Below are 24119 nucleotides of genomic sequence, written 5' to 3' on the forward strand. Positions count from 1 at the left end.
CTCTTTTCATGACAGATTCTTTGAGTAGATTGAGTATTGTTGAATTACCTCTTCTGGGAAGACTCAGGTTGAAATTTCTGAAGAGCAGGTGGAGAGCTACTGAGCTTGTGCTGCAAGTTGCCAAGCTTGTTGATTCTAGCCTTTGTTGACCCAGCCACTCATGTTCCTGATCCAAGATGTGGGTCTGTTACCTGTGTAATTTCTTGCCGAGGCCTAATGATAAATGTTTTGTCGCAGGGTCTGAGTTTACGCTCTCATACATTATGCAGCTGGATGAGATTTCATTTACTAATGGAGTCTGGGTGTAAGAAGGTGGCTCAAAGACGGAAGTGTTGACAAGTTCAAGTTAAAGTTTAGCATTTGTATAGCGCACTACTCACCCAGAGGGTCTCAAGGCGCTTGAGGGAGGGGGGTACTTACTTATCAAATATCCAAGTTTTTAGTTGTTTTCTGAAGGAAAGGTGGTTGTGTGTAAGGCGGAGGTGGGTGGGGAGAGAATTCCAGGTTTTGGCCGCTAAGTAGGAGAAGGATCTTCCCCATGGTGGATCTATGGATGGGTGGAATTGCGGCGAGGGCTTGATTGGACGATCGTAGTTGGCGGGTGAGGGTGTAAAAGGACAGGTGCGTGTTGAGGCATTCGGGTCCAAGGTCGTAGAGGGCTTTGTGTGCGTGGGTGAGGAGACGGAAGGTTATTCTTTTGTTGACGGGGAGCCAGTGGAGGTCTTTCAGGTGACCGGAAATGTGAGCTTGGCGGGGGATGTCTAGTATGAGTCTGGCTGAGGCGTTTTGGATGCTTTGGTGTTTTTTCTGTAGTTTGGCTGTGGTTCCGGCGTAAAGGGTGTTTCCATAGTCCAGTCGGCTTGTGACCAGTGCGTGGGTGACCGTCTTTCTTGTTTCGTGGGGATCCAATGGAAGGTTTTTTTTGAGCATACGTAGGATGTTGAAGCAAGATGAGACGGCGTTGACTTGTCTGGTCATCGAGAGGGAGGAGTCCAGGATGAAGCCTAGGTTACGTGCGTTGTCCGTAGGTATGGGTGCATTTCCCAGGGCCGGTGGCCACCATGAGTCGTCCCAGGCGGAGGGGGATGATCCTAGGATGAGGACTTCCGTTTTGTCAGAGTTCAGTTTTAAACGGCTGTTCTTCATCCATTCAGCTACTTCTTTCATCCCTTTTGTGTAGGTTAGTTTTGGCGGTATTTGGGTCTTTGGTGAGGGAGAGGATCTCTGCGTAGGAGATAATGTTGAGGTTGTGTTGGCACGCGATGGATGCGAGAGGACTCATGTATACGTTGAAGAGGGTGGGACTGAGTGATGATCCTTGTGGTACGCCGCAGATGACTTCGGTGGCCTCTGATCTAAAAGGGGGGAGGCGGACTCTCTGGGTTCTTCAAGCGAGGAACGAGATGATCCAGTCCAATGCTTTTCCTTGTATTACGGCGTTGCTGAGGCGTTGAATAAGGGTGCTGTGACAGACTGTCGAAGGCTGCGGAGAGGTCAAGTAGGATGAGGGCAGCTGTTTCTCCGTTGTCTACTAGTGTTCGAATGTCGTCTGTTGCTGCGATGAGGGCGGTCTCGGTGCTGTGTTTGGCTCGGAAGCCGGACTGTGAGGGGTCGAGGGATTTGTTGGATTCGAGGAAGGCGGCGAGCTGACTGTTGACGGCTTTCTCAATGACTTTGGCAGGGAATGGGAGGTGCAAGATGGGCAATAGTTCTTGAGTTCAGTGGGGTCTGCTGTGGGTTTCTTCAGGAGGGCGGCGCTGAGTTCGGCATGTTTCCAGCTTTCCTGGAAGGTGGCGGAGTTGAGAGAGCAGTTGATGACGTCTCTGTGATGGGGTGCGATAATGGAGTCTGCTCTGTTGAAAATGTGGTGGGGACATGGGCCGGCTGGCGATCCTGAGTGGAAGGAGTTCATCAGGCGGATGGTGTCAGTGGTGATTGGGTTCCAGGCGCAGAGGTTGTTGGAGGAGGTTTTCAAAGCTGTTATGTATGTCAGCGATTTTGTTGTGGAAGAATGAGGCTAAGGAGTCGCAGAGGTTTTGGGAGGGAGTGATGTCGTTGGTGCCGGCGGTGGGGATGGTAAATTCTTTGACGATGTTTAATAGTTCCCTGCTGTTGTGTGCGTTGTTGTCGAGTCGATCCTTGAATGCTGATTTCTTGGTGGATCGGATCAGTTGGTGGTGTTTGCGGGTGGCGTTCTTGAAGATGGCCAGGTTGTCAGTGGTTGGGTTTTTTCTCCAGGCATTCTCGAGGGTGCGACAGATCTTCTTGGATTTCTTAAGGTCATCGTTGAACCAGGGGGCTTTTTTGCTACCTTGCTTGATTTGATGTTTTTTCATGGGTGCTAATTCGTCAGCGCTGATGGTGATCCATTGTGTGAAGTTGGTGGCTGCAAGGTTTGGGTCCGAATGTTTTGCAGGAGGGTTTTGGTGAAGTGATGTGAAGAGTTGGTCGGTGGTAATTTTGTTCCAGTTTCTGCGGGGAATTGGTTGTGGGTTGTAGTCTTTTTGTAGTTGAAGTGGACGCAGCTGTGGTCTGTCCAATGGAGTGCTGTGGTGTGATTGAAGGAGATGTGTTTGCTGGAGGTGAAGATTGGGTCGAGCGTGTGCCCGGCATAGTGGGTGGGGGTATCAACAAGTGGTTTGAGTCAGAGATTTGCGAGGTTGTCCAGAAGGGTGGTGGTGTTGCTGTCGTTGTTCTTTTGCAGGTGGAAATTGAGGTCTCCCAGTAGAATGTAGTCCTCGGAGGGAAGGGCGTGTGGGCTGATTAAGTTAGTGATGTCTTCGCTGAATTGTGTGTGGCGTCCTGGTGGCCTGTAGATGAGGGTGCCTCTGAGTGTGGTCTTGGGGTCGATGTGGATCTGGAAGTGAAGGTGTTCGGCGGCTGTGAGTATGTCATCGGAGCTGGTCGTGATGCGGATGGTGTTCTTATGAACAATGGCGATGCCTCCTCCTGTTTGGTTGATGCGGTCCTTACGGATAATCTTGTAGCCGTCAGGGATGGCTATGGCAATGTCGGGTATTGATGAGGTGTTCATCCAGGTTTCTGTAAGAAAGGCGACGTCCGGCGATGTGGTGTCGAGTAGGTTCCAGAGTTCAATGGCGTGACTGGACAGAGCGGGTGTTGAGCAGGATGCACTTCAGGTGGTTAGTGTCGGAGCTCTGTTTGGAGTTTGTGGATTTGGTGTGGGTCTTGATGCAGTCGAACTTGCAGGAGTGGCAGGTGAAGGGTCCATGGGTGTGTCCTGGGGCGGCTTGGTGGCAGTCTGGAAGTCGGCCGGGGTTGAGTGCTAAGAGGGTTGCGGCGTTGTAAGTTATGCGGGCGGGGTGGATTTTGCGGGGGCCAGGGGGTCTGGCGCTGGGCGCGGTCCAGGGGTGGATGGGCGTAGACGGGCTTACCTTTTGCTCGCATCCGCTGCGCGTAAGTATGACTGTCTTAAGTGGAACGTGGGGGGAGGGGGGGGGCGGAGCCAGGGAGGGGCAGCTGGGACATTCCCTCATGGTAGATGAGGAGCCTTCCCAGTTCGTCACATGCAGACAAATGTTAGTTTTTAGTTGATCTAATGCTGCCTAAATTGGAGAAGCGGTGGTAAAATAGTTTTGATGTTATGCATTTCTGAGGGTAGAATCAAACCCCAACCTTTCAATGCCCAACTCCTTTATAAATCATATTTAGGTTTCACATGTTTTGTAGTCTCATAGGATGCCCTGGCAGTTAAAAGACCTGATTAGACAGTTGAAAAATGCTTGAAATAAAGTGATGGGATGTTTCTTACATCTGTCCACTGAAGCAACCAACGCTTGCCTTTACGTGCTACGCTACTCACTGCTTCTCTTTTACAGGCTGGGACAGAGTCTCAGAAGTTGGTGCTTCAGGAGCAGCCAATCCTTAGTGATGCGGTCACTGCCTTTTTGAGCGAACAGAAGCTCCAGGAGATTTTTAGCAGAGGTAAGATTTTGACTTCATCATAGCCAGTATTTGGGAATTGATTTCCGTGACTCCTTTCCTCAATTCATGCTGATCCCTAGTTCCTGACTAAGTATCTAGTCCAGCAGGAATGGTTTAGGGCAAAAATCTCGTACCAGCCAAATTGCCATTACATCGAACAGTGCAAAAGGTACACTATTACAGAAATGGAAGATCACAGGGGATTTTCCCAAATGTTCATAAATAGAATCTCTCCCGATTTGTGTGACATCCTGAAAGTCGTTCTTTAACTCTTTTATGTTTTCCAAGTATTAAAATATCCACACAGGGCTTGGTATTAAGGAGCAACATTTTTTTAAAGCAATAATGTGGTTGTTTCTCAAAAGAAATATTTTTGATGGTTTTCTCATTTTGTATTTAATTTATACGTTTGTGTTTGTTCAATAAACTGCACAAACTGTAGTGTTAAATTGCCATTTGAAATCTCTAAACAAAGTTTTTCATAATTTGCCTTCCATCATCTTTCTGAATTCTGGGAATGTACGTGCTGCACCACAAGTTAGTTTTGTATTGTACGCAATACAATGCAGTCATGCTGAGGTTCGAGTTGTATTGTAATTGCCTTTATATATCGCTTACTACGCCTGCATTTATATATCGCTTACTTACCCGCTTTTTTTGGCGGGTAGCATGCTACTCCTGGACCCATAGAGGATTAGTGTTGAGTTAGTGTATAGTGAAACATGCAAGTACATTTTAAGTGATGGATAGGTTAGTCAGTTATTTGGATTTGGAATAATAGCAGAAGGATAGAGGAGGAAAAAAGGTTTGTATTTATATAGCACTTGTTACCCCTGATGGGGTGTTGAAACATGCTGTTCAGGAAGCCCAAAAAGGATTAGTGGGAATTAATATGGTGAAATATGAAAGTAATTTCAGTGGTGGATATTAGTCAGTTATTTGGAGTGAGAAGAATAGCGAAGGGATAAAAGGGGAAGAAAGGCTTGCATTCATATAGCACTTGTTACCCCTGATGGATGTTGAAGCGCTTTTCTGGCGAGTAGCATGCCACTCCGAAACTCATAAAGGATTAGTGTTGAAAATTAGTATAGTAAAATATGAAGAAATTTGTGCAGTGGATATGTTCAGTTATTTAGGTAGAGAAGGGTAGGTGGCGGGATAGTGAAGGGAAAGAGGTTTGTATTTATGTAGCGCTTGCTACCCCTGATGGGGTTTTAAAGCGCAAGTAGCACGCTACTCGGGAACCTATCAGGATTAGTGTTGAATTAGTTTGGTGAAACATGAAAGTAATTTTAGTGGTGGATATGTTAGTCAGTTATTTGGATTGAGAAGGGTTGGGGAGGGGTAAAAAAGAGGCAAGAGTTTAGAAAGGTTTGTTTTGTGGGATCGGTATAGCAAAAGAGGTGTAAGATGATGCAAGGAGGGGTAGAGTAGGAGAGTCTAGAAAAGGTTATTTTGGGGATCATAGTAGTGGTATGGGGTTAAATGAGTGGATGTAGAGGATATATTGAGTGAAGTATAGGCTGAGAAATAGGGAAGTGCATTGGAAATGCTAAATTAGAAGAAAGTGATAAATAAATAGATCCATAAGTACATTAAAAGTATATAGATGCATAAAGGAGTTATGTATATTGGGCAGCTTTTCTGTCCTTGGTCAGTCTTGAACAGGCTCAAACAGGCAACTACCCTTGTCCTCTCCGCCCTTAACAGGCTCAAATAGGCATTTGCTGCTTTGATTATAAAGAATATATGGTACGTGCTCACGCTGAGAGGGACAGGGTAGGATCGCTTTTAGCTTGGCTGGCCGACCCAGCTATCAGGGGAACCCCAATAGTGTCGCTGTCTACACCGGAAGGGGGCCTGGTCTATTCGCAGAAAGAGGTCCATGACCAATTTCTTGATTATTATACGTTGCTTTACCAAAGTAGGTTGAGGGAACTGCCCAGTGGTCTTGATGATTTCCTAGAAGCAGCACAATTGCCACGACTGGAGCCAGAGCAGGGTGCAAATTTAGGAGCAGTTATTTCGCTGGGAGAGATAAGGGCAGCGGTTAAACACATGGCCAGGAGAAAGACGCCAGGGGCGGATGGCCTTCCGGTGGAGTTTTACGCAACTTATATAGAGGTCCTCGCACCGCAATTGCAATCAGTGTACAGTGAGGCGTGGGAACTGGGCAGGGTGTCCCTGTCCACCAGAGAAGCGATCATAGTGTCGCTACTGAAGAAGGGCTGAATCACCACATCTAGGTCGGCGTACCGACCGCTTTCGATGCTCACGGTAGACTACAAGATCCTGAGCAGGATTTTAGCCACACGATTTGTAGATCACATGTGCTCTTTAGTACACCCAGACCAATCTGGCTTCATCCCAGCCAGGAATACCGTGACATGTATACGGCGGTTGATACGGATCATGGGGGAAAGAGGTGAGGGATCGCCGGGAGCGGTGGTACTGTCGGTGGATATCTAAAAGGCCTTTGATAGTGTGGAGTGGTCGTACCTATTCCGGGTACTGAAGGAGTTTGGCTTAGGAGATCTTTTCATACGCTGGACCCGACTGTTGTACGATTCTGCCACAGCCAGTGTACGTACAGGACGCGCAGTATCTCCGGCGTGCCTGGTGGAGAGGGGCACCCGTCAGGGTTAATCTTTATCTCCATTGCTGTTCGCACTGGCAATCGAACCAGTGGCAGCGCATGCACAGCAGGGACGATCCTATGAAGGCGTCTTGCTACGTGGTGAGACTCATTACATATCCCTATACGCGGATGACCTTTTGCTGTATCTGGCAGATGTAAAGGACTCTGTACGGGGTACTCGAGCCCTTCTCCAGGAGTTAGCCACTTGCCGGGATTAAAGGTAAACTGGAATAAGACCTGCCTGTTTCCCTTGACCCCGGGCGCTCAGCAGCTCCTGACGCTAGGGGACCTACGATGGGAACCAGAGTGCTTACCATACTTGGGTGTCCGCATAGATCATGTCCCCTCCGACCTTTTGGAGGGAAATGTGGGCGGTGCGATGAGGGGGCTCAGAGGTAGTATGGGGTTTTGGCGAGCCCTACCTCTTTCGGTGGCTGGGAGGATAGCGCTTCTAAAGATTGTGGCACTCCCACGGTTGCTATACTTTCGTACTTTGCCAGTATGGATGCCCGTGTCCTTTATCAAGACGCTCCGAGTACTGATGACAGGGTTTATTTGGGGCTCAGGTAGAAGGCGAGTAGCGTTGAACACCCTGACTAGGCCTACAGAGGAGGGAGGGTTGGCGGTCCCAGACTTGGAGTGGTACTACTTAGTGACACAGCTGCAGTGGCTCACACAAGCCGTAGCCCGAGAGTTTAGAGGCCCAGACGGGCCGCAGGGCAGAGTAATTCCCCCGTCATGTTCTGTCATTCATAGTGCTTAGGCTGGACCAACTCACTCTTGAAGAGCGCACCCTCCGACTTTGCTGGCTGCGAAGCCAGAAACGGGCGGGTTTTACTGACCCGTATTCCCTGGAAATTCCCCTGGGTATGTGCACCGCCCTCCCACTTGGAGGAGAATGGTCGGCACTGGCCGGTTGGGAAGAACGCGGGGTCCACATGATCGGGACCTGTACAGGGACGGCACCCTGTTACCTTTCCACGCTTTTTGGCCACATGTTTTGGGCCTGTGCTGGACTGGGATCCTACTGGACAGAAGTGGCAGCGTGTTTGAACCGAGTAACGGAGCGTACACTGGAGGTGGAGATGGGAACTTGCCTTTTGCTTCGGTTCCCGCACACCCCTACCACTAAAATTAATAGCAAGTTTTACGATTTGGGTTTGATGATGGCAAAGAGGGAGCTTACCATGCATTGGAAGGCGAGAGCGGGACCTAACTTTCAAAGATGGAGGGTGAGTTTCTTGAACTGGGCGAGCAGTGAAGGGACACTGTCTGCAACTAGCCAGGCGTACCTCCAATGATAAGGCGTTGGAGGCAGCAAGAGCGTGGGGTGCATTGGTAGCGGGGCTCCAGTCACCTATGGAAGTGGATGGGGAAGAAGGGGACGCAGGAATAGCTCAGGACACGGAGGCCAGAGCGAGGAACACTGGGGAGTATGAGGAAGGGGATACTGTAAGGATCTATGCTTAATGGAACACTGAGCGGGTTGCTAGGAGCTCAGAATGTTATGTTGTGAAGTATAGACCAGTAAGAAGAAGCTAGAGAAGGAGCTGGAGGTCTCTTCATGTATGCCTATTAAAGTCAAGCTTTTTCCATCTACTTTACTGTATTGGATTCATCTTTACACTGGCGACGAGGGACGAACTACTCTGGCAGAGGACAGATTGCCTTTGACCTCCACCCCTGGATGATCCTACCTGGAGCTGGTAGTATACATTTACTCCTTCAATTGAAATTCCATTGGATTTGGATGGGAGTTCATTCTTATGTAAATTTATTTATTCTGCTTTTCTGAGGATTTGGAACTACTTCTTCGATTTACCTATTTACAAGAAAATTTTCGAGAGACAGTGAAATTTCCAAGTACTGTGTCACTTGATTATACTATAGAACTGTTTGTCTATTTTACTTCCTTGTATGGGACAAGGAACGACTCGTGGATTTCCTAGTTTCCTCGTTTTTGCCGATTTTTTGTAAAATTTCATTTGTGCAACCTATGTGCATTCTTTGAAATCTTAAACCGCTTACTTGAGCGTGCTGTTTCCGAACTCTGTCACCGTCATCTGGAGATCCTAGAAGCCACCCGCGCGATCTATGCGCTTGACTGAAGCCTCTCGTGTCATCATCACGTATCACGGGTCAAGGAACGTCAGAAACGTGACCCGTACGTGGCGGCCATCTTAGCTTGGTCCAGAATTTTGATTTACCGCATGTTAAGACGGCGTTTCACAGAGGCAACAACTCTAACAACGGAAACTAGCAGCGAACGAGCGAACGATTGGCAATTTGGATCGGCATGAATCGAATGGAATGAATTAACATGAGAAGCGGGAGAGTGAAGAAGTAGTGGGGAAAACTTATTAATTATCATTTATTCGTGTTTGCACTTCTTTTGATGTTTCTGGTTCCTGATACATATTGTTTATAGCCAGTAGTGTAAGTGCTGTGTATTTATTGTATTTCCTTCCCTAGTTATGGCTGATCAAACATTAGCTGCTCCTCCTTCCTTTCTACCTACTCCTGGTGAGCCCACTGTGCCATGGAAAGAGTGGAAAAAGTTATTCTTGACGTATATTCTTGCTACTGGTGCAGACAAATATGGACCAATTCGCAAACAGGCGATTTTACTCCATAACTTAGGAGTAGAAGGTAGGAGACTTTAGGAAGATTTACCAGAGATATCTTTGGGTATAGGAAATGGTCAACCCACTAATGTGTACACGATGAGTATGCAGATGTTAGAGAAAAGGTTTGTAGCTAAAATCAATACTGTCCAAGAAAGACACAAATTCTTTTGTCGCGTACAAAAGAATGATGAGGCCATTGCAAGCTACGTTGTAGCCTTAAGGGGACTATCTTTAAATTGTCAATTTAAAGATTTAAGTGATTCTCTAATTAGGGACCAGATAGTTAGGTGCACCAATAACAAAAGAGTAAAAGAAAAGTTGCTTATAAAAGACTGTACTTTAGAAGAGGCAATACAAATTGCTAAAGGTCTTGAAAATGCTGACCTATGGATTAAAGAAATGGACAAGTGTACCAATTTGGTGGTATCTAAAGATAATACTGTAAAAGCGACTGAACCTAGTGAAAAGAGTTCTCAATTTAAGGCTAGTGTTGATGAGACTAAAGTAGTTAAGTCTGCTGGAAAATTTGATTCTAAATCTACTAATAAATTTCCTGGATATCGTCCAAGTAATGTTGGACAACCAGGGAATTTTCGTCAAGTGAAGTGTTACAGGTGTGGGGCTCCTGGGCATATCGCGTCGAGTACACGTTGTATGGCCAGAAATGCGATTTGTAAAGGGTGTGGCAGAAGAGGTCACTTAGCAAAAGTTTGTAATGCTAAAACGCAATATGTCAATGAGGTTGATAGTTGCGAAAATGTTCAAGAATTGATGCTATGTGTTGATGGGTTACCCAATGATGAGAATTGTATCCAGGACCCTGTATCTCTTGTTGATATACCCACGGAAAGTACAGATAAATTAGAAAAACCACACTGTTTGATTAATTTTGATAGCAGAGATGAGAAGCATCCTCAAACCAGAGATGTTAAAATGTTAATTGATACTGGAAACCTTTATACATTGTTATCCAAAGATATGTACATTGAAGTTTGGGGGAAAGATGGTGATGTTGCTTCCTGGGGGGCGCCAGATATTAAAGCAGTAGGTTATAGTGGTAAGATTATAGATATTCTCGGGCTCAAATGGATGGTGATAAGTTTCTCAAACAGGAAAGTATTTGGACGAGTTTACTTGACGAAACAAGGTTCTAACTTACTTGGTTGGCGTCACCAGAAGGATTGAGGTATTTTGTTAAATTCTAATGCTGCTGTACCAGTTTCTTCACTTTCTGTTCAATGTAGACAGTTTTGAGATTGACATTATGAGAAGATTTCCTAATGTCTTCTCTGAGAATTTGGGGAAACTAAAGGGGTTTTCGCACAAAATCATACTCCAGAAGAATGCGGTCCCGGTAGTTCATAAGGTTAGAAATGTGCTGCATTTAATGAGGACCCCTCTCAAAGATGAGTTGGATAAATTGTTAGATTTGGGAATAATTTAGCCCATTGAAGCCTCGGAGTGGCTCGCGCCCACTGTGGTCGCACCCAAAGATGGTGGAGCTAAGATTCGGCTCTGTGAGGACTTTACCAGAAACATTTGGGTGGATAGGCAGCCATTACCGAACATTTCTGAGATGTTGAGTGCAATGGGTGGTGGTGGGATTTTTAGCGTGATCGACATGTCTGCAGCTTATCACCAAATACACTTGGATGAACAATCTCGACATCTCACTTCATTTGTGACTCCGCTGGGGGCGTTTAGGTATTGTAGGATGCCTTTTAGATTGGCGTCTGCCTCGGCGGTGTTTCAGAGAGTGATGCAACAAGTTTTGGTTGGAATGCAGAATGTCTTATGCTTCCAAGATGACGTGTTGATAGTTGGGAAGAATTGTGAGCATCATGATAAGGTCTTGACAGAAGTGTTGGAGCATATGGAAAGTAGTGGTTTGACCATAAAGAAGGAAAAGCGCCAGTTGAAACGAGATAGTGACTTATCTGGGCCATGAGATATCTGGTCTTGGCATCAGGCCTAAGAAAAGTATAATTTCTGCAATTAACAATGCTCCTACACCATCCAACAAAGATCAGCTTAGAACCTTTTTGGGCTTAGTTGTATATTGCTCAAAGTTTATAAAGGGGTTTTCCGATGTAGTGGAACCTTTAAGAGTGATGAAGAATGGTGTTACATTTAAATGGAATGAGGCTTGTGATGAAGCATTCAAGTGTGTTAAAAAAGGAATTTTGCATGCACTGATACTAGATCATTTTGATGTTAAAGCTAAAACTTTAGTTACCACAGATGCGACTGCTGTAGGAATTGGTGCAGTTTTATCCCAGATTTGTGGTGGTGTGGAGAGGATCATAGGATTTGCCTCAAGAAGGCTTCAGGGAGCTGAAGTTTCTCATTCCGTTATTGAGAGGGAAGCTCTCGCTTGCACCTGGGGAATCAAGCATTTCAGATATTGTCTTTGGCGTTTGCCTTTCAGTGTGAGGACGGATCATAAGCCCCTTGTACATTTAAGGGGGGGAAGAGGTTTGGAAGGAAATGTAACTCCCAGAATATCTAAGTGGATCCTGTCTGTACTGGAGTACAATTTTGAGATGGAATATGTCAGAGGAGAGAAAAATGTAGTTGCAGACTATTTGTCAAGAATGCCGGTTGAGTCAGTAGTTGAGGATTTGGAGAATGATGACTTTGGAATCAGTTGCAATGAAATTTTGGCGTTTGACAAAGCAGAGTGGGAATCTGCCATGTCTGAAGATCAGGTGATATCATTGGTTATAAATAATGTTTCTGAGGGATGATCTAGGGAGTCTTGTGCTGACATTCGTTTGAGGGGTTTTCATCATGTATAGGGTGAATTGAGTGTTTCGGAAGGCTAATTGTGGAGAAGAAACAGATTCGCCACCATGCAATCTTAGGTCTAAGATTAAGAGTTGGGCGCACAAAGGTCATTTGGGTAGGATCATGACAAAGAGGATTCGTGAGTCGTACTGGTGGCCAGGCAAGGATGGGGAAATAGATGATTTGGTTAGGAATTGCTATGTGTGTGCTGGTAGTGATGAAACTAAAGTTGTCAGGCAGCCTCCCCTTTCGTGTGTTGATTTTCCGGCACGTCCCTGGGAAAAATTGGCTATTGATTTTTTTAGGTCCAATCTCTAAATTGGGTGCTCGTAATAAGTTTTTAATGGTTTTGGTGGATTATCACTCGAAATGGTTTGTGGTAGAGTCTCCTGAGAATATTGATACCAGAAGTGTGATTAGTTTTATGGAAAGAGTGTTTCTAAATGAAGGGATTCCGAAAACTTTGGTATCGGACAATTGGGTGCAGTTAGTTTCAAATGAAATGAAATAATTTTTGGATGGTATGGGAATTTGTCATGAGAGTTGCGTTATTCAGGCCACAGGCTAATGGTCTTGTGGAAAGGATTAACAGATTGCTGATGGAAAATATTCAATTATCTCTTGCTAATGGTTTAGCATGGTCTGATGAACTCAAAAAAATGGTGTGGTCTTATAGAGTCACGCCACATTCAGTTACTGGTGTCTCGCCTTTTGTTTCTCTTAAGGGGCGTGAACCTGGTGTAAAGGAGGTTCCGGGTTGGCTGAGGAACAAGGAATGTGTTTGAGTTGATCGTTTGGGTGTGAAATGTGGTGTTGATAAACTGCAAAGTGATTCTGCTCAGTCATATAATTTGAGAATGAGGGTGCGTGAGAATGACATTAAGGAAGGGGATTGGGTTGTGACAAGGAAGGGTGGTATAGTAATTAAAGGGGAGAGTAAATTCTCACACCCAAAACAAGTGAAATGTGTCAAAAGAAATATACTTGTCTTGAGTGATGGTTCTGCTTGGAGTAGTGGCAATGTTGCAAAGTGTCCTACTCCCTAATGGTTTACTTCTTACTTATTTGATTTCTTTTTAGGGCTCATCCTTTCCTATTCCGTAGGAATAGGAAACGAGCCCTAATGCAGTCAACCCATTTCTTAAGGCAAAGGGCTCTCAGAGGATTTTGGGAAGTGCGCGCAGCCTCGTGCGCGAGCTTGCCTGAGCCTTCTGCCTATCAGCCTGTCATTTCTCCTCCCCTAATTATTCACTTCACTTGTGACTCCCCACATCAAAGCCTCAGCCTCCCTCCCTTGCCATTTGCTTCCTAACCAGCCTGCCTCGCATAATTGCATCAGACCGACACTCCAAAGGAATGGGCTCGAGTGCCTCTTTCACGGCTGTGCATTTCTCTCCCTCCCTCCCCCCACCTCCCTCCCCACAGCAATGCCAGGAGCTTGTTCTTCACTTTTTCTTGTTTGTGAGGCAAAAAAAAGGAAGCCATTTTGGCGTGGACTAAATCTGGTGTCTGCCCATTACATGAATCACTGAATGTGTACTTGTGTAAGGTAACTGGTGCTCGTGTGTAGTGATCCAATACCTCCGGATCGAGTTCACGCTATTTAAATCTTAAGAAAAAAAATGTCTTATTTTTTTTTTTCAAAGCGCTATGACTCAGCCAGTTTGGATTTATCCTCAAATTTAATTTAACAGAGAAACATTAATGAGTCAAGATACATAGTCAGGACCAGATCTTTTCCCATCTATGTGATCTGGAATATTCCTAGAATTTGAGCCCTCAGTATCGGTGTCTTTAAACAAATAATTAAGCTCAAAACTGTCACATTGGTACCATTCACACATGAAGCAAAGATGTTCACTGAGCCAGAGAGAGGGTTTATGAGTTTTAAACAATCTAAACGTGAACGGAAAGGCCTGGGAACAGCCAGGACATTTCCTGCAAGTGAGTCAGTTCCTCTCATTCCAGAGCCGTGTATCACATACTGCAGAAATAGCCCCGGCTTGCACGCCCGTCTTCTGCAGGCAGCCGTGGTTTAAAGCGCTGCACGTACAACAATGCTGCTCTAATTACGTACTGAAGCGTGACTAGATTGCTACTCGCTCATTAACGGATGAAAGTCTCTCGCAATTTCTAATTGAACTGCGGATTTAAATGGGTTTACCTCTAGCGTCTTGTTATTCCTGACCTTTCGAGTGCCGAGAGTTTTAAGTGCAGAGCTCGAGTTCAGTTTATCGCACCAGAAGCAGGCCTGACTGACGGCACATCAGTTCAGTCAAGCCTAGCAGATCAAAGCAAAACGAAAGGTACACGGGGGTTCAATCAGTGAGTGCAAACACAGCCTGCAGTATATTTTCTCCTGTGCACAATTGCACTTTTAAAGAGGAGCATCGGAAACGCGGAAGAAAACGTTATAGTAAATCAATATTCAGTTCTAAATTGTGCCTATTCTCAGTCAATAAAAAAACATAACAAATCTGCTGCCGAACGCCGAGAAGGGAACTTGCACGTTTCATTTATATCAGGAAGCAAACACAGTCCAGAGATCCAGATGGCCTGTATTTATGAAGAGGCTCTGGCGCAAGTCGAGGCCCGGGATGATATGTAACAGGCTCCTGACTATTGAATCATGTCGGTAGTAAAATGATGCAGACGATCAGAAGGCTTGTCACACACCACTCGCTCGAGTGATAAGTGAGCCCGCAGGGCTCCGCTGCAACTTTAAAGGCGGGCTCGCGAGCAAATGCAAACTGACACTTTACCTAAAATCAACAGAAAACTTCTTCACATACTGTACTCCTATGTACATGCGTACTCTTTTCGTCAAGTTTATAATAATGCCAATGATCACAAAATAATGTTATTTTAATTGAAGATGTGCCTAAACCCCCTTAAAAATCGTTATTAATTCGATGCTATCTATCTACTTTTTTTTTTTTTTTTAAACCTTTATTTTGCACTTTCAGAGAACAAATACGGGCCTACAACCAACCGGCCGGCCTCGACACTTCGTAAGCTTTGTAGCAAAATATACGTCAACTCAATAGCACGTCAGTACATAAAAGCATACAACATGTGTTACACTAAATTCCACGTGCACCGAGTGTCAGGAGAAGTTAAGGTTAATTTTCAAATGATTTTTATATATAAGGAGATACGGAAGCTAGGAAGGATCAGTGTACAGAACATCCATCTAAGTAATAAGCGGGCAACGTCTTTCAGTGAAATCCAACGAGCAATAAACATAGCCAAAATGGCGGCACAGAGATAGCACAACAGGATGATGAAACACAGAGTGGTGCACGCCAGCCGCTACCCACCTAACACCAAACCACCCCACTGACCCAGGAAGAAGCAAAAAAGAAAAGGAGAAACAAAAAGAGAAAAATAAGGCCCATAGAAACAAAAGCGAACCAAAGAAGACCCCCCACCCAACACGCATGCAGAGGCTATGGCCTACCCCCCCTAGCAGTGTGTCTGTCGCCCCAAAAAGAGAACCCGAAATGTAGAAACAAGTAAAGAGAGAAAAGAGAGAGTCCCATAAAGAAAGGGAAAGAAAAGGAATATAAATCACATAAGACCGAGGGAGGGCCATACGAACATATCGAAAACCACCAGCATACATTATTCCGGCCGCCCTTACCCCAACCCCACTACCAGTACAGTGCCAATTTGCAAAATCCCCGGCAGTCCGTCAGTATCCCAGCAATACAAGGAAGACAGTTCCGAATTGAGAAGGGACACCCTCAACCTTGCCCCTTACGGTAAGATGCAGCGACGCAGTCCAACTGGATAGAAAACAACTACACGGTTATACCTAAAAACTACCGGCATGTATTACTCCGGCCGCCCGTACCCCGACCCCGCCACCAATACAATACCAACGTGAAACGTTCCCAGCAGTCCATCAGCATCCCAGCAGTACAAGTAGGACAGTCCTGACTCGATAAGGGGCGCCCTCAACCCTGTCCCCTACGATACGGTGTAGCGACACAGTCCAACTGAACAACAGACGGTCTGGAGAAGGTGAAGGAGCAGAGGGACCACAACAAGACGAAGGAGCGGCCATCAAAGTCCATCCAGCGCATAGTCAGGTGGTCCGCAGTGGTAGAAGAAAAAGCAGCACACGGCCAAGGCCCCCCAAGATCGAATAAATACACAAGTGGCAGCCGTTCTCGGAAAAGGGAATGAGTCTCACCAATATTCCGTAAAGAAGCCACAGGATATATTGTACAATGATGGTCCTCCAGCCACATCGTGACTCCAGAAGCGCTGGACCTCCGTGAAGGTGCTCCCGCCGGCACCGCAGCCGTGTTGGGGTCCGGCAACCCCAGTTTACCAGTAGCAACCAGGGCGGAGGCACCACAAAAGCCAGAGACAGGGTGTGGCGTAGTGTCCGGCTTTCGAGGACATCCTTGGTAGGGCAGGAAAGTTGCAGACAGCATCGCATCCAGCCGATCCCCCAAGTCACAGGCAGCTGTAGACATGGCTGCTTTCAAGGTGTTTAGGGCGCCCAAAATGTCGCTAAGCTGCAGTGGCTCCTCGGGGAGAGAGGACGCACCTTGATTCTGCACACAAGGCAACTCGATGTGGAGCTGCCCCGGTAATCGGCCACCATCACCCCCTGCAGGCGTCTGAGCACCCCGCCAATGTTCTGCATGGCGAAACAAATCAAAGGGTACTAGGGCAGCCCCTTCCATTCCTCTCAGTGTCGAAGCGGCGTGGGCAGTAGGTGACGTCCGCTGCAGCAGCCCAGGATTGACGATCGCAGGAGCTGAAAGCAAGCGGGAAGATGGCGCCCGCCTCTACACTCAGGGAAACAATGTAGCAGCAGAGCCGCTCCCGAGCCTAAGAGAAACAATGTTGCCCTTCCTGCTAAAGTGCCCAAAGCCTAGGAATCAGGCGGAGTGGGAAGCGGAGGGTGCAAAACAGCTGCCACACCATGCCAGCCGACTCCGTAGTGCCGGTAATGGCCGCCGTCGTTCCGTGCAGGGTCGGACGCTCACAAAGAACAAAGACCCGATCCCATCCGGGAAGCAGGAGAGGAAGGTGAGGGCGTTTCGGCGTTCCCTCTGCCGGGATCAACCCAAGAAGCTCATCGGCATGACCAGGGCCGCCTCCCGATTCCGCTGCCGGCAAGCAGTGCAAGAACGAAGATCAGGATGAAGCGGAAATCGGGAGAATGGCGAGAGGGTCAGCGGAGCCGAGGAATCAGGCGGCCATCATGTTTGCGAGCCAGGCTCCTCCCCTATCTATCTACTTTTTAACATGATTCTCAATCGTTGTTTTCTATCGAATGCTCACAGTTTATTATCACCTTCAGCGCTGCGCGAATTTTCGCGCTGTGCTGAAGGTTCTAATGAGCCAACGGGCTCATGACGGAACGGTTCAGTCATGAGCACAGGCCACCCGACGCTCATGACGGAACCGTTCCGTCATGAGCATCGAAGGGGTTAATACATATGCTTCACTTATTAAAATGTCAAACTTTTATTTAATTCCCTCTTTGCTATGCTCTTCTCTTCCATTCTATACTCTTCTCTTCTCGTTTCTTTCTTCTTTCCTTTTTACTTTCTCTTTCTACATTACTTATTGATCATAGATGGATTTTTGTATACAGGTCTTTCATTATTCTTCTGAATCATTCATCGTTCTATATGCATTATTCTAGATATGGTCTATTATACCCTGTCTTCTACTTTAAAGCATAATTATGTTGTTCATTACAGAATGTTTAATATCTTATATTTGATAAACTATGATCAATGAAGCTGTTGAAACACTTAAAAAGATAGTATAAAGGAGTGAAATCTGATGCATTACACTTAGGATATAACTATTTGTCTCACTGTTGACATTAGATATATCAATTTATGTAACTGTCCAAAAAAAGCACTGGGCCCTTAAACCATATCAGAAGTTCCAGGATGTCCTCTCATTGGCATTCAGAAACAGCATCAACTCTGATGTGCATTTATAACCATGTTCAATACACAAGGTACCACATTCCCTGTATAATGCAGGTGTATGAAACAGGGCATCAAAGTCTGCTTCCGGCTGGCACGCTATGGTGTTGGGCTGTGGACATTTTTTTAGGGCGAGCTGACGTAGCTTGCAATGCGAAGCATTGCAAGCTGTCAGCGAAGACAACTAATGTTGCCCGTATTTGGGAAAGGGGCACGAGCGCAGACGCGGATTTCACCTCGTGGGCGCGCACGTCGCCTTGCCCCTCTCGTGTTTCATTCCCTTGCGCAAACACACTCCACAGTCACGCATGCGCACATACCCAGCCACACACACTGCATACACACACTGCATACACACACTGCATACACACACTGCATACGCAGACCCACGAGCGCACACGCAGACCCACGCGCGCGCACACAGACACATTCGAACAGACACACACGCGTACACCCCCCTCCCCTCCCACTCACCGGGCTCTTTCGGCGTGTTCCGTGTCTCCTCTGCAGCGCTGGTCGGAGTCGGCTGGCTTCACTGCTTCCTCGGCGGCGGGCGGAACTTCCTGCTGGATTGCAGGCCCCGCCCCCGCCTCGGCCAAAAGTGCCTGACTTCCGGTTTTCACGGAGCAGGGCTGCGGCGGTGATTTCTATTGGGGGCAACAGCGGTAGGCACCCTCTAATTCGCAATGCAATATTAGTATTGGCAAAAATGTGTAACGAGTCGCCACAATAATAGAATTTATTTAAAACGTAACCTACCTGCATCTCAGAAGGGTTGTGTTCTTTTCCCTTTGCCTGTCTGTGCACGGTCAAGAAGTCTCTTTTGATCTATCTCACTGGCAGGAAGGAGCCTGGGCTCAAGGGCCGGATTGTGATTGCGTAACATGAAGTTGATAAACAACAAGCAAGTGTCTGGGGGGGGGGGGGGGTGAGGGCTCGCCTCATGGTTTGGACCCTATGCAACACACACTCCACACAATACCACTCAGTGCCACATAATTGCACGCCACACAATTACACTCTACTGAATACATCATACACTCCACATAATTACACGCCACATAATTACACTGCACTCAAAGCAACATACACTCCAAATACCACTGTGTCACATAATTACACGCCACATAATTCTACTCTACTGAATGCAACACACTCCACACAATACCACTCAGTGCCACATAATTATGCTTCATAACTACATTGCACTCAACGCAACATACACTCCAAATACCACTCAGTGCCACATAATTACACTGCACTCAATGCAACATTCACTCCAAATACCACTCAGTACCACATAATTACATGCCACATAGTTACATGCCACATAGTTACATTGCACTCAATGCAAAATACACTCCAAATACCACTCAGTGCCACATAATTACACGCCACATAATTACACTCTACTGATTAGACTGCGCTCAATGCAACATACACTCCAAATACCACTCAGTGCCACATAATTACACGCCACATAATTACACTCTACTGATTAGACTGCGCTCAATGCAACACACTCCAAATACAGTTCAGTGCCACATAATTACACTGCACTCAATGCAACATACACTCCAAATACAACTCAGTGCCACATAATTACACACCACATAATTACACTGCACTCAATGCAACATACACTCCAAATACAACTCAGTGCCACATAATTACACGCCACATAATTACACTGCACTCAACATCTAAGTCACGTAAATACAACACATATTGCATTACAAATGCTATAGGTGTCACATTTGCGAAAGTTAAAACTATTGGCATTGTAAATGACAAAGCTATTAATTTTGGTATTTTCAATACCAACAGATAAATATAAAATTTGTCATTTACAATACCAACAGCTCAAACTTTCCTAATGCGAGACCTATTGCATTGCAAATGCTTGTTGAAAATTTAGCACTTTCTCCATTGCCACCTGATTTATTTGGCCTGTTTGCTGAACCACTTTTTTTGCTGGTTAAAGAACTCTGTGGACATTACCTTTGCAAACTAGTGGTAAAATGCGTGTACTCCTCTCAAAATGGTAAAATTGGTATACTCATTATTGGCATATTTAAATTACCTAGAAGTTTCTAGTATATAGTACCCACAGTGTACCCAAGTACATTGAGTTAAATGTCACTAGTGAGCTGCAGCACTCATTGGTGCACTTTGAAGGGGCCTCCCCTGTCGCTAGCAGATGTTGCTCATACCTGGGCCTGCCACCCCTTTTGCTCTCCTAGTCAGTCATGCACTAACCCAGCAAACCTAGTGGAAGGGAGAGGTGCCCCAGAACTGGTTATGAGTGACCGTGGGACTGAAGCTGTGACATCGTCTTTGACATTGGATTATCGAATCCTGCTTGAGTGTCACATCCTGCTTGAAAGGTATGCTACAGTGTATATAACAGTTGGGGCAAACATCAAAGGGGAGAAACAGAATTGCAGAACAATTTGGGCCCTATTCACAAAGGTAAACTTACACTTTGTGTAAATCTACGACTGTTCGCTAAGCACAAACTTATTTTAAGAGTAGTATCTTTATGACTGCAGAGTCTCTGCATATTAAAAGGCTGTTCCATCTTTTTATGGGTGGAGACTCTGCACTCATAAATGTAGCACTCAAAAATATCTTCGAGAATAGCAAGTAATCATAAACTTACAGACAAGTGTACATTTACCTTTGTGAATCAGGTAATTTTTATGTCGTCACTTTCTGGTTAGTGAAAGTTTAGCTTTCATTTTACCAGCCTCTACATTTATTCAGGTTACAGGGCCTGCCTAAAACTGGATTTTAGTGATAGATGTGGGAGGACACCAGGATTACCATACTGCACTTCCCACACACATCCTTAACTCTCAGACCTTGAGTTTAGTGTAGCTGAAGACTTTAGCCAGATTAAAAATGCCCAAAGTAGGTCGGTTTATCCCCAAGAACCTGTGCTCTACTGGTTTGGGCATCCGTGTGACAATTCCCACTCACTAGCTTGTGCCAGGCAGAAATGTGGCACCTCAGTTTCAGAGCATTCTTAAAACTGTGGAAGAACAGAAAAGGACAGAACCTGTTGTCTGAGACATGAGAAGTGCCTAGAAGACTGTACCTCCTCTCCCTCTTGTACCCAGTACAAATATGTGAACTGCAACAGTCATAAAACTGACCTCCTTTTCAAACTACAGGGATACTAGAAACTCATAGAGGCATTTCCTGCAATTGCCCAGTTGACCAGTGGCAATTGGATCTTTAGTGTACCCTGCTGTGGCTGATGGCTGAATCCCTGTGAGTCCCTTATTCCCTTCCCTTAGGTTCTGGGGGGCTTTAGAAGTAAACTCCTCTGGTTGATTGGGACTTAGATGACGAAATTGAGAGGGTACAATCTTTGATCAGGACGGACATGGTTAGTGTATCTGACCCACGCTCTATCCGGGTCAGCATTTTGCCCTTAAAGTTACCTCACCCTTCAGCTTTAGCTGTTTTAAAATACATCAAGACAGTCAATGTTGTGTTTAGGAAGGTGGCTACCTGGCTATGGTTACCCCAGATTTTTTGCCTGTGTTTAGCTGGTTTTTGACTTAGTTGGCCTGGTTCCCTGCTAATCAGGGCCCCAGGCTATCTGCTCTTTCTTTAAAATGGATTCCATGTACCCTAGGTGCATAACTAAATTGGCTTGGGTCACCTTATCAGCCCCTGTATAATGCACCATAGGTGCCCAGGGCATAGGTGCCACCCAAGGCCTACCAGGGGCTGCAGCATATCTTTTGCCACCCCTGGCTGGCTATCCAAAATTGACACAACTGGCTGATCACTCAGCTGGGGCAAGTGGGTGTAATCACCCCTTGCTTAGATATAGTATACCTATATCTAAACCTATATCTGGACACATATAAACCTGAGAGTCACTCCTATGGAAGGCCTTATCAATCCTGGAGGCAGAGTGCGTGGTTTAATGTGAGATGGAGCTCTGGCATGAGCTGAGCCTGTCTGCAGCTGTCGGGAACAACTCCCTAAGCTGATCCGGGATAATGCCATACCATATACTCTTAAGTGCCTTATATTCTCCAGTATTGGGGTGTCTTTCATAGATTCACATGCTTGAATATTCCCCGTCGTCGGAGTGGGAGTCCCACGGTAAATAAAATAGCAATAAATACTAAATATATAATATATAATAAATATATATATACATAATAAGGAAAAACCCCAAAAATGCATACAAGAAGCATAGGGTACCTAACCAAAAAATTCTCCATAGGAATGCATGGGAATATAACAGTTCCAATGTAGCCTATCCTTGTCATTATGTTAGTCCAAACTGCAGCCAATCAGGCGCCAGCAGCCCTCTAGAACCTTCTCCTCAGAGCTCAAGCCCTCAGATTTTCTACCGCACGTCGTGTGTAAGGGAGTCTCCCTGAGCTCTGCTCAGTTTTTCTTTTCTTCAAGTGTTTCCAGTTTCTCCACAATGTCTTCAAGTAAGAAGTCTCTTTTCAGAGCTTGTTCCTCCTGTGGAAAGCTGAGATTATTTCATGACGACCCTCACAGTAAGTGTATTTACTGCTTGTACCCGGACCATGAAGTAGGCACCTGTAAGCTCTGTAGAAAATTCTCAGAGAAAACCCTTAAGGACAGAGAAGGCCGCTTACTAGTTTGGCTTCAAAGGCTGAAGGACAAAGACAATATACTTTCTGATGCTGAAAGTCTTGTTTCAGGCCGATCTAAAGCAGCTTCTAAGCGTGGTAGTGTGCAGGAGGTGCCTTCCCCATTTCTTAAAAAGAGGAAACTATCCCTCGCTTTGACCCCTGCGGTGTCTTCACCATTACCTACCACGTCTGGACCCATGAGACATAGCTCTCAGGCTCCTTCTGCTTCAAATTCCAGTTTTTCCGTGAAGAAAACGGATTTTCCGTCGACGACAGTAGTTTCACCTCCGCCGACGAGAATGGCTGTCTCTGGATCAAAATCGACGACGACAGTCACGACGACGCTGGCCTCTGGATCGTCGACGTCTTCGTCGTCGATAAGAGTGGTTCTCAGTTCTAAGACTGTTTCTTCTTTGATTCCGATTTCATCTTCGTCGACGAGGAGAGTTCACTCGTCGACGACCCGGTCGCCGTCGACGAAAGGATCGAAGACTCTGGGTTCGTCTACGCCCTCGACGACGAGCATACCGTCGATGTCTGTCCCGTCGACGAGAGGATCTGTTCCATCTGTCCCGTCGACGACCGCTCCGTCGACGACCGCTCCGTCGACGACCGCTCCGTCGACGACCGCTCTGTCGACGACCGCTCTGTCGACGACCGCTCTGTCGACGACCGCTACGTCGACGACCGCTCCGTCGACGACCGCTCCGTCGACGACCGCTCCGTCGACGACCGCTCCGTCGACGACCGTCCCGTCGACGATCGCCCTGTCGACGACGGCTCCGTCGACGAAGACCTTGAAATTGAAGGTTCCGTCGGCGACAACGACGTTGCCCATGAAGATTACTCCGTCGACTGTCTCCTCGTCGGCGACAACATCCAAGCCAGTTTCCTCGCAGAAGACGACTGATGTCATGCCGTCGACGCGTACGCAGGACACAGTTTCCACGCTAGCCTCTTCATTTGCTTCAATGCCTTTATTGCCTCTACAGTCCAGCAAATCTGTCCAGTTCGGGACTTTTACAGAAGGAGAAATGGTTAATCCTCCATCTCCTTTGTTTGCTACTGATTCAGATCAAGAGTCTGATGACCAAGCTCATAGTCTTTCGGACTTGAACATAAAGTGCCAAGACTTCAGTAACGATGAAGAGGATCAGTATGGCCAACATCAAGCAACTCACCCTCAAGTACCAGCTGCGATGTTGCCTATATCAATGATATCGAACCTCCAAAGTATGTTGGAAGATTACAATCGACGATTCCCACCATCTCCACAGGTTGCCGCTGTCCCATCAGTGTTAAACCCAGTTACGGAGCCAGCACTGGCTCCTTCACACCCGGCGCCGCCTGTTACTGTTCACAGGAGTACATCAGTTCGAGTTCACACAACAATTTATCCAGATGAGGATGATGACGAGAATCCTCCAGAGCGTGAGGATGGAGAAGTTTCTGATGTGGATGAGGATGGTGAAGAACATTTAGCGGAGTGGGATGACTATCGTGCTCAGACACCATCCCCTTC

General features: G+C 46.3%; 1 protein-coding gene across 1 annotated transcript in view; it reads left to right on the forward strand.

Annotated features, from left to right (window-relative positions):
* The window catches only part of KDM3B (lysine demethylase 3B), a 1298224-nt gene that overhangs the window by 116928 nt on the left and 1157177 nt on the right, over positions 1 to 24119 (forward strand). Inside the window, exon 4 of the mRNA XM_086931831.1 lies at positions 3840 to 3945. Coding sequence (XP_086787957.1) covers positions 3840 to 3945 — 106 coding nt within the window. The remainder of the gene's footprint in view (positions 1 to 3839; positions 3946 to 24119) is intronic.

This window comes from Lissotriton vulgaris, chromosome 7 (assembly GCF_964263255.1).
Source record: "Lissotriton vulgaris chromosome 7, aLisVul1.2, whole genome shotgun sequence".
NCBI lineage: Eukaryota > Metazoa > Chordata > Amphibia > Caudata > Salamandridae > Lissotriton > Lissotriton vulgaris.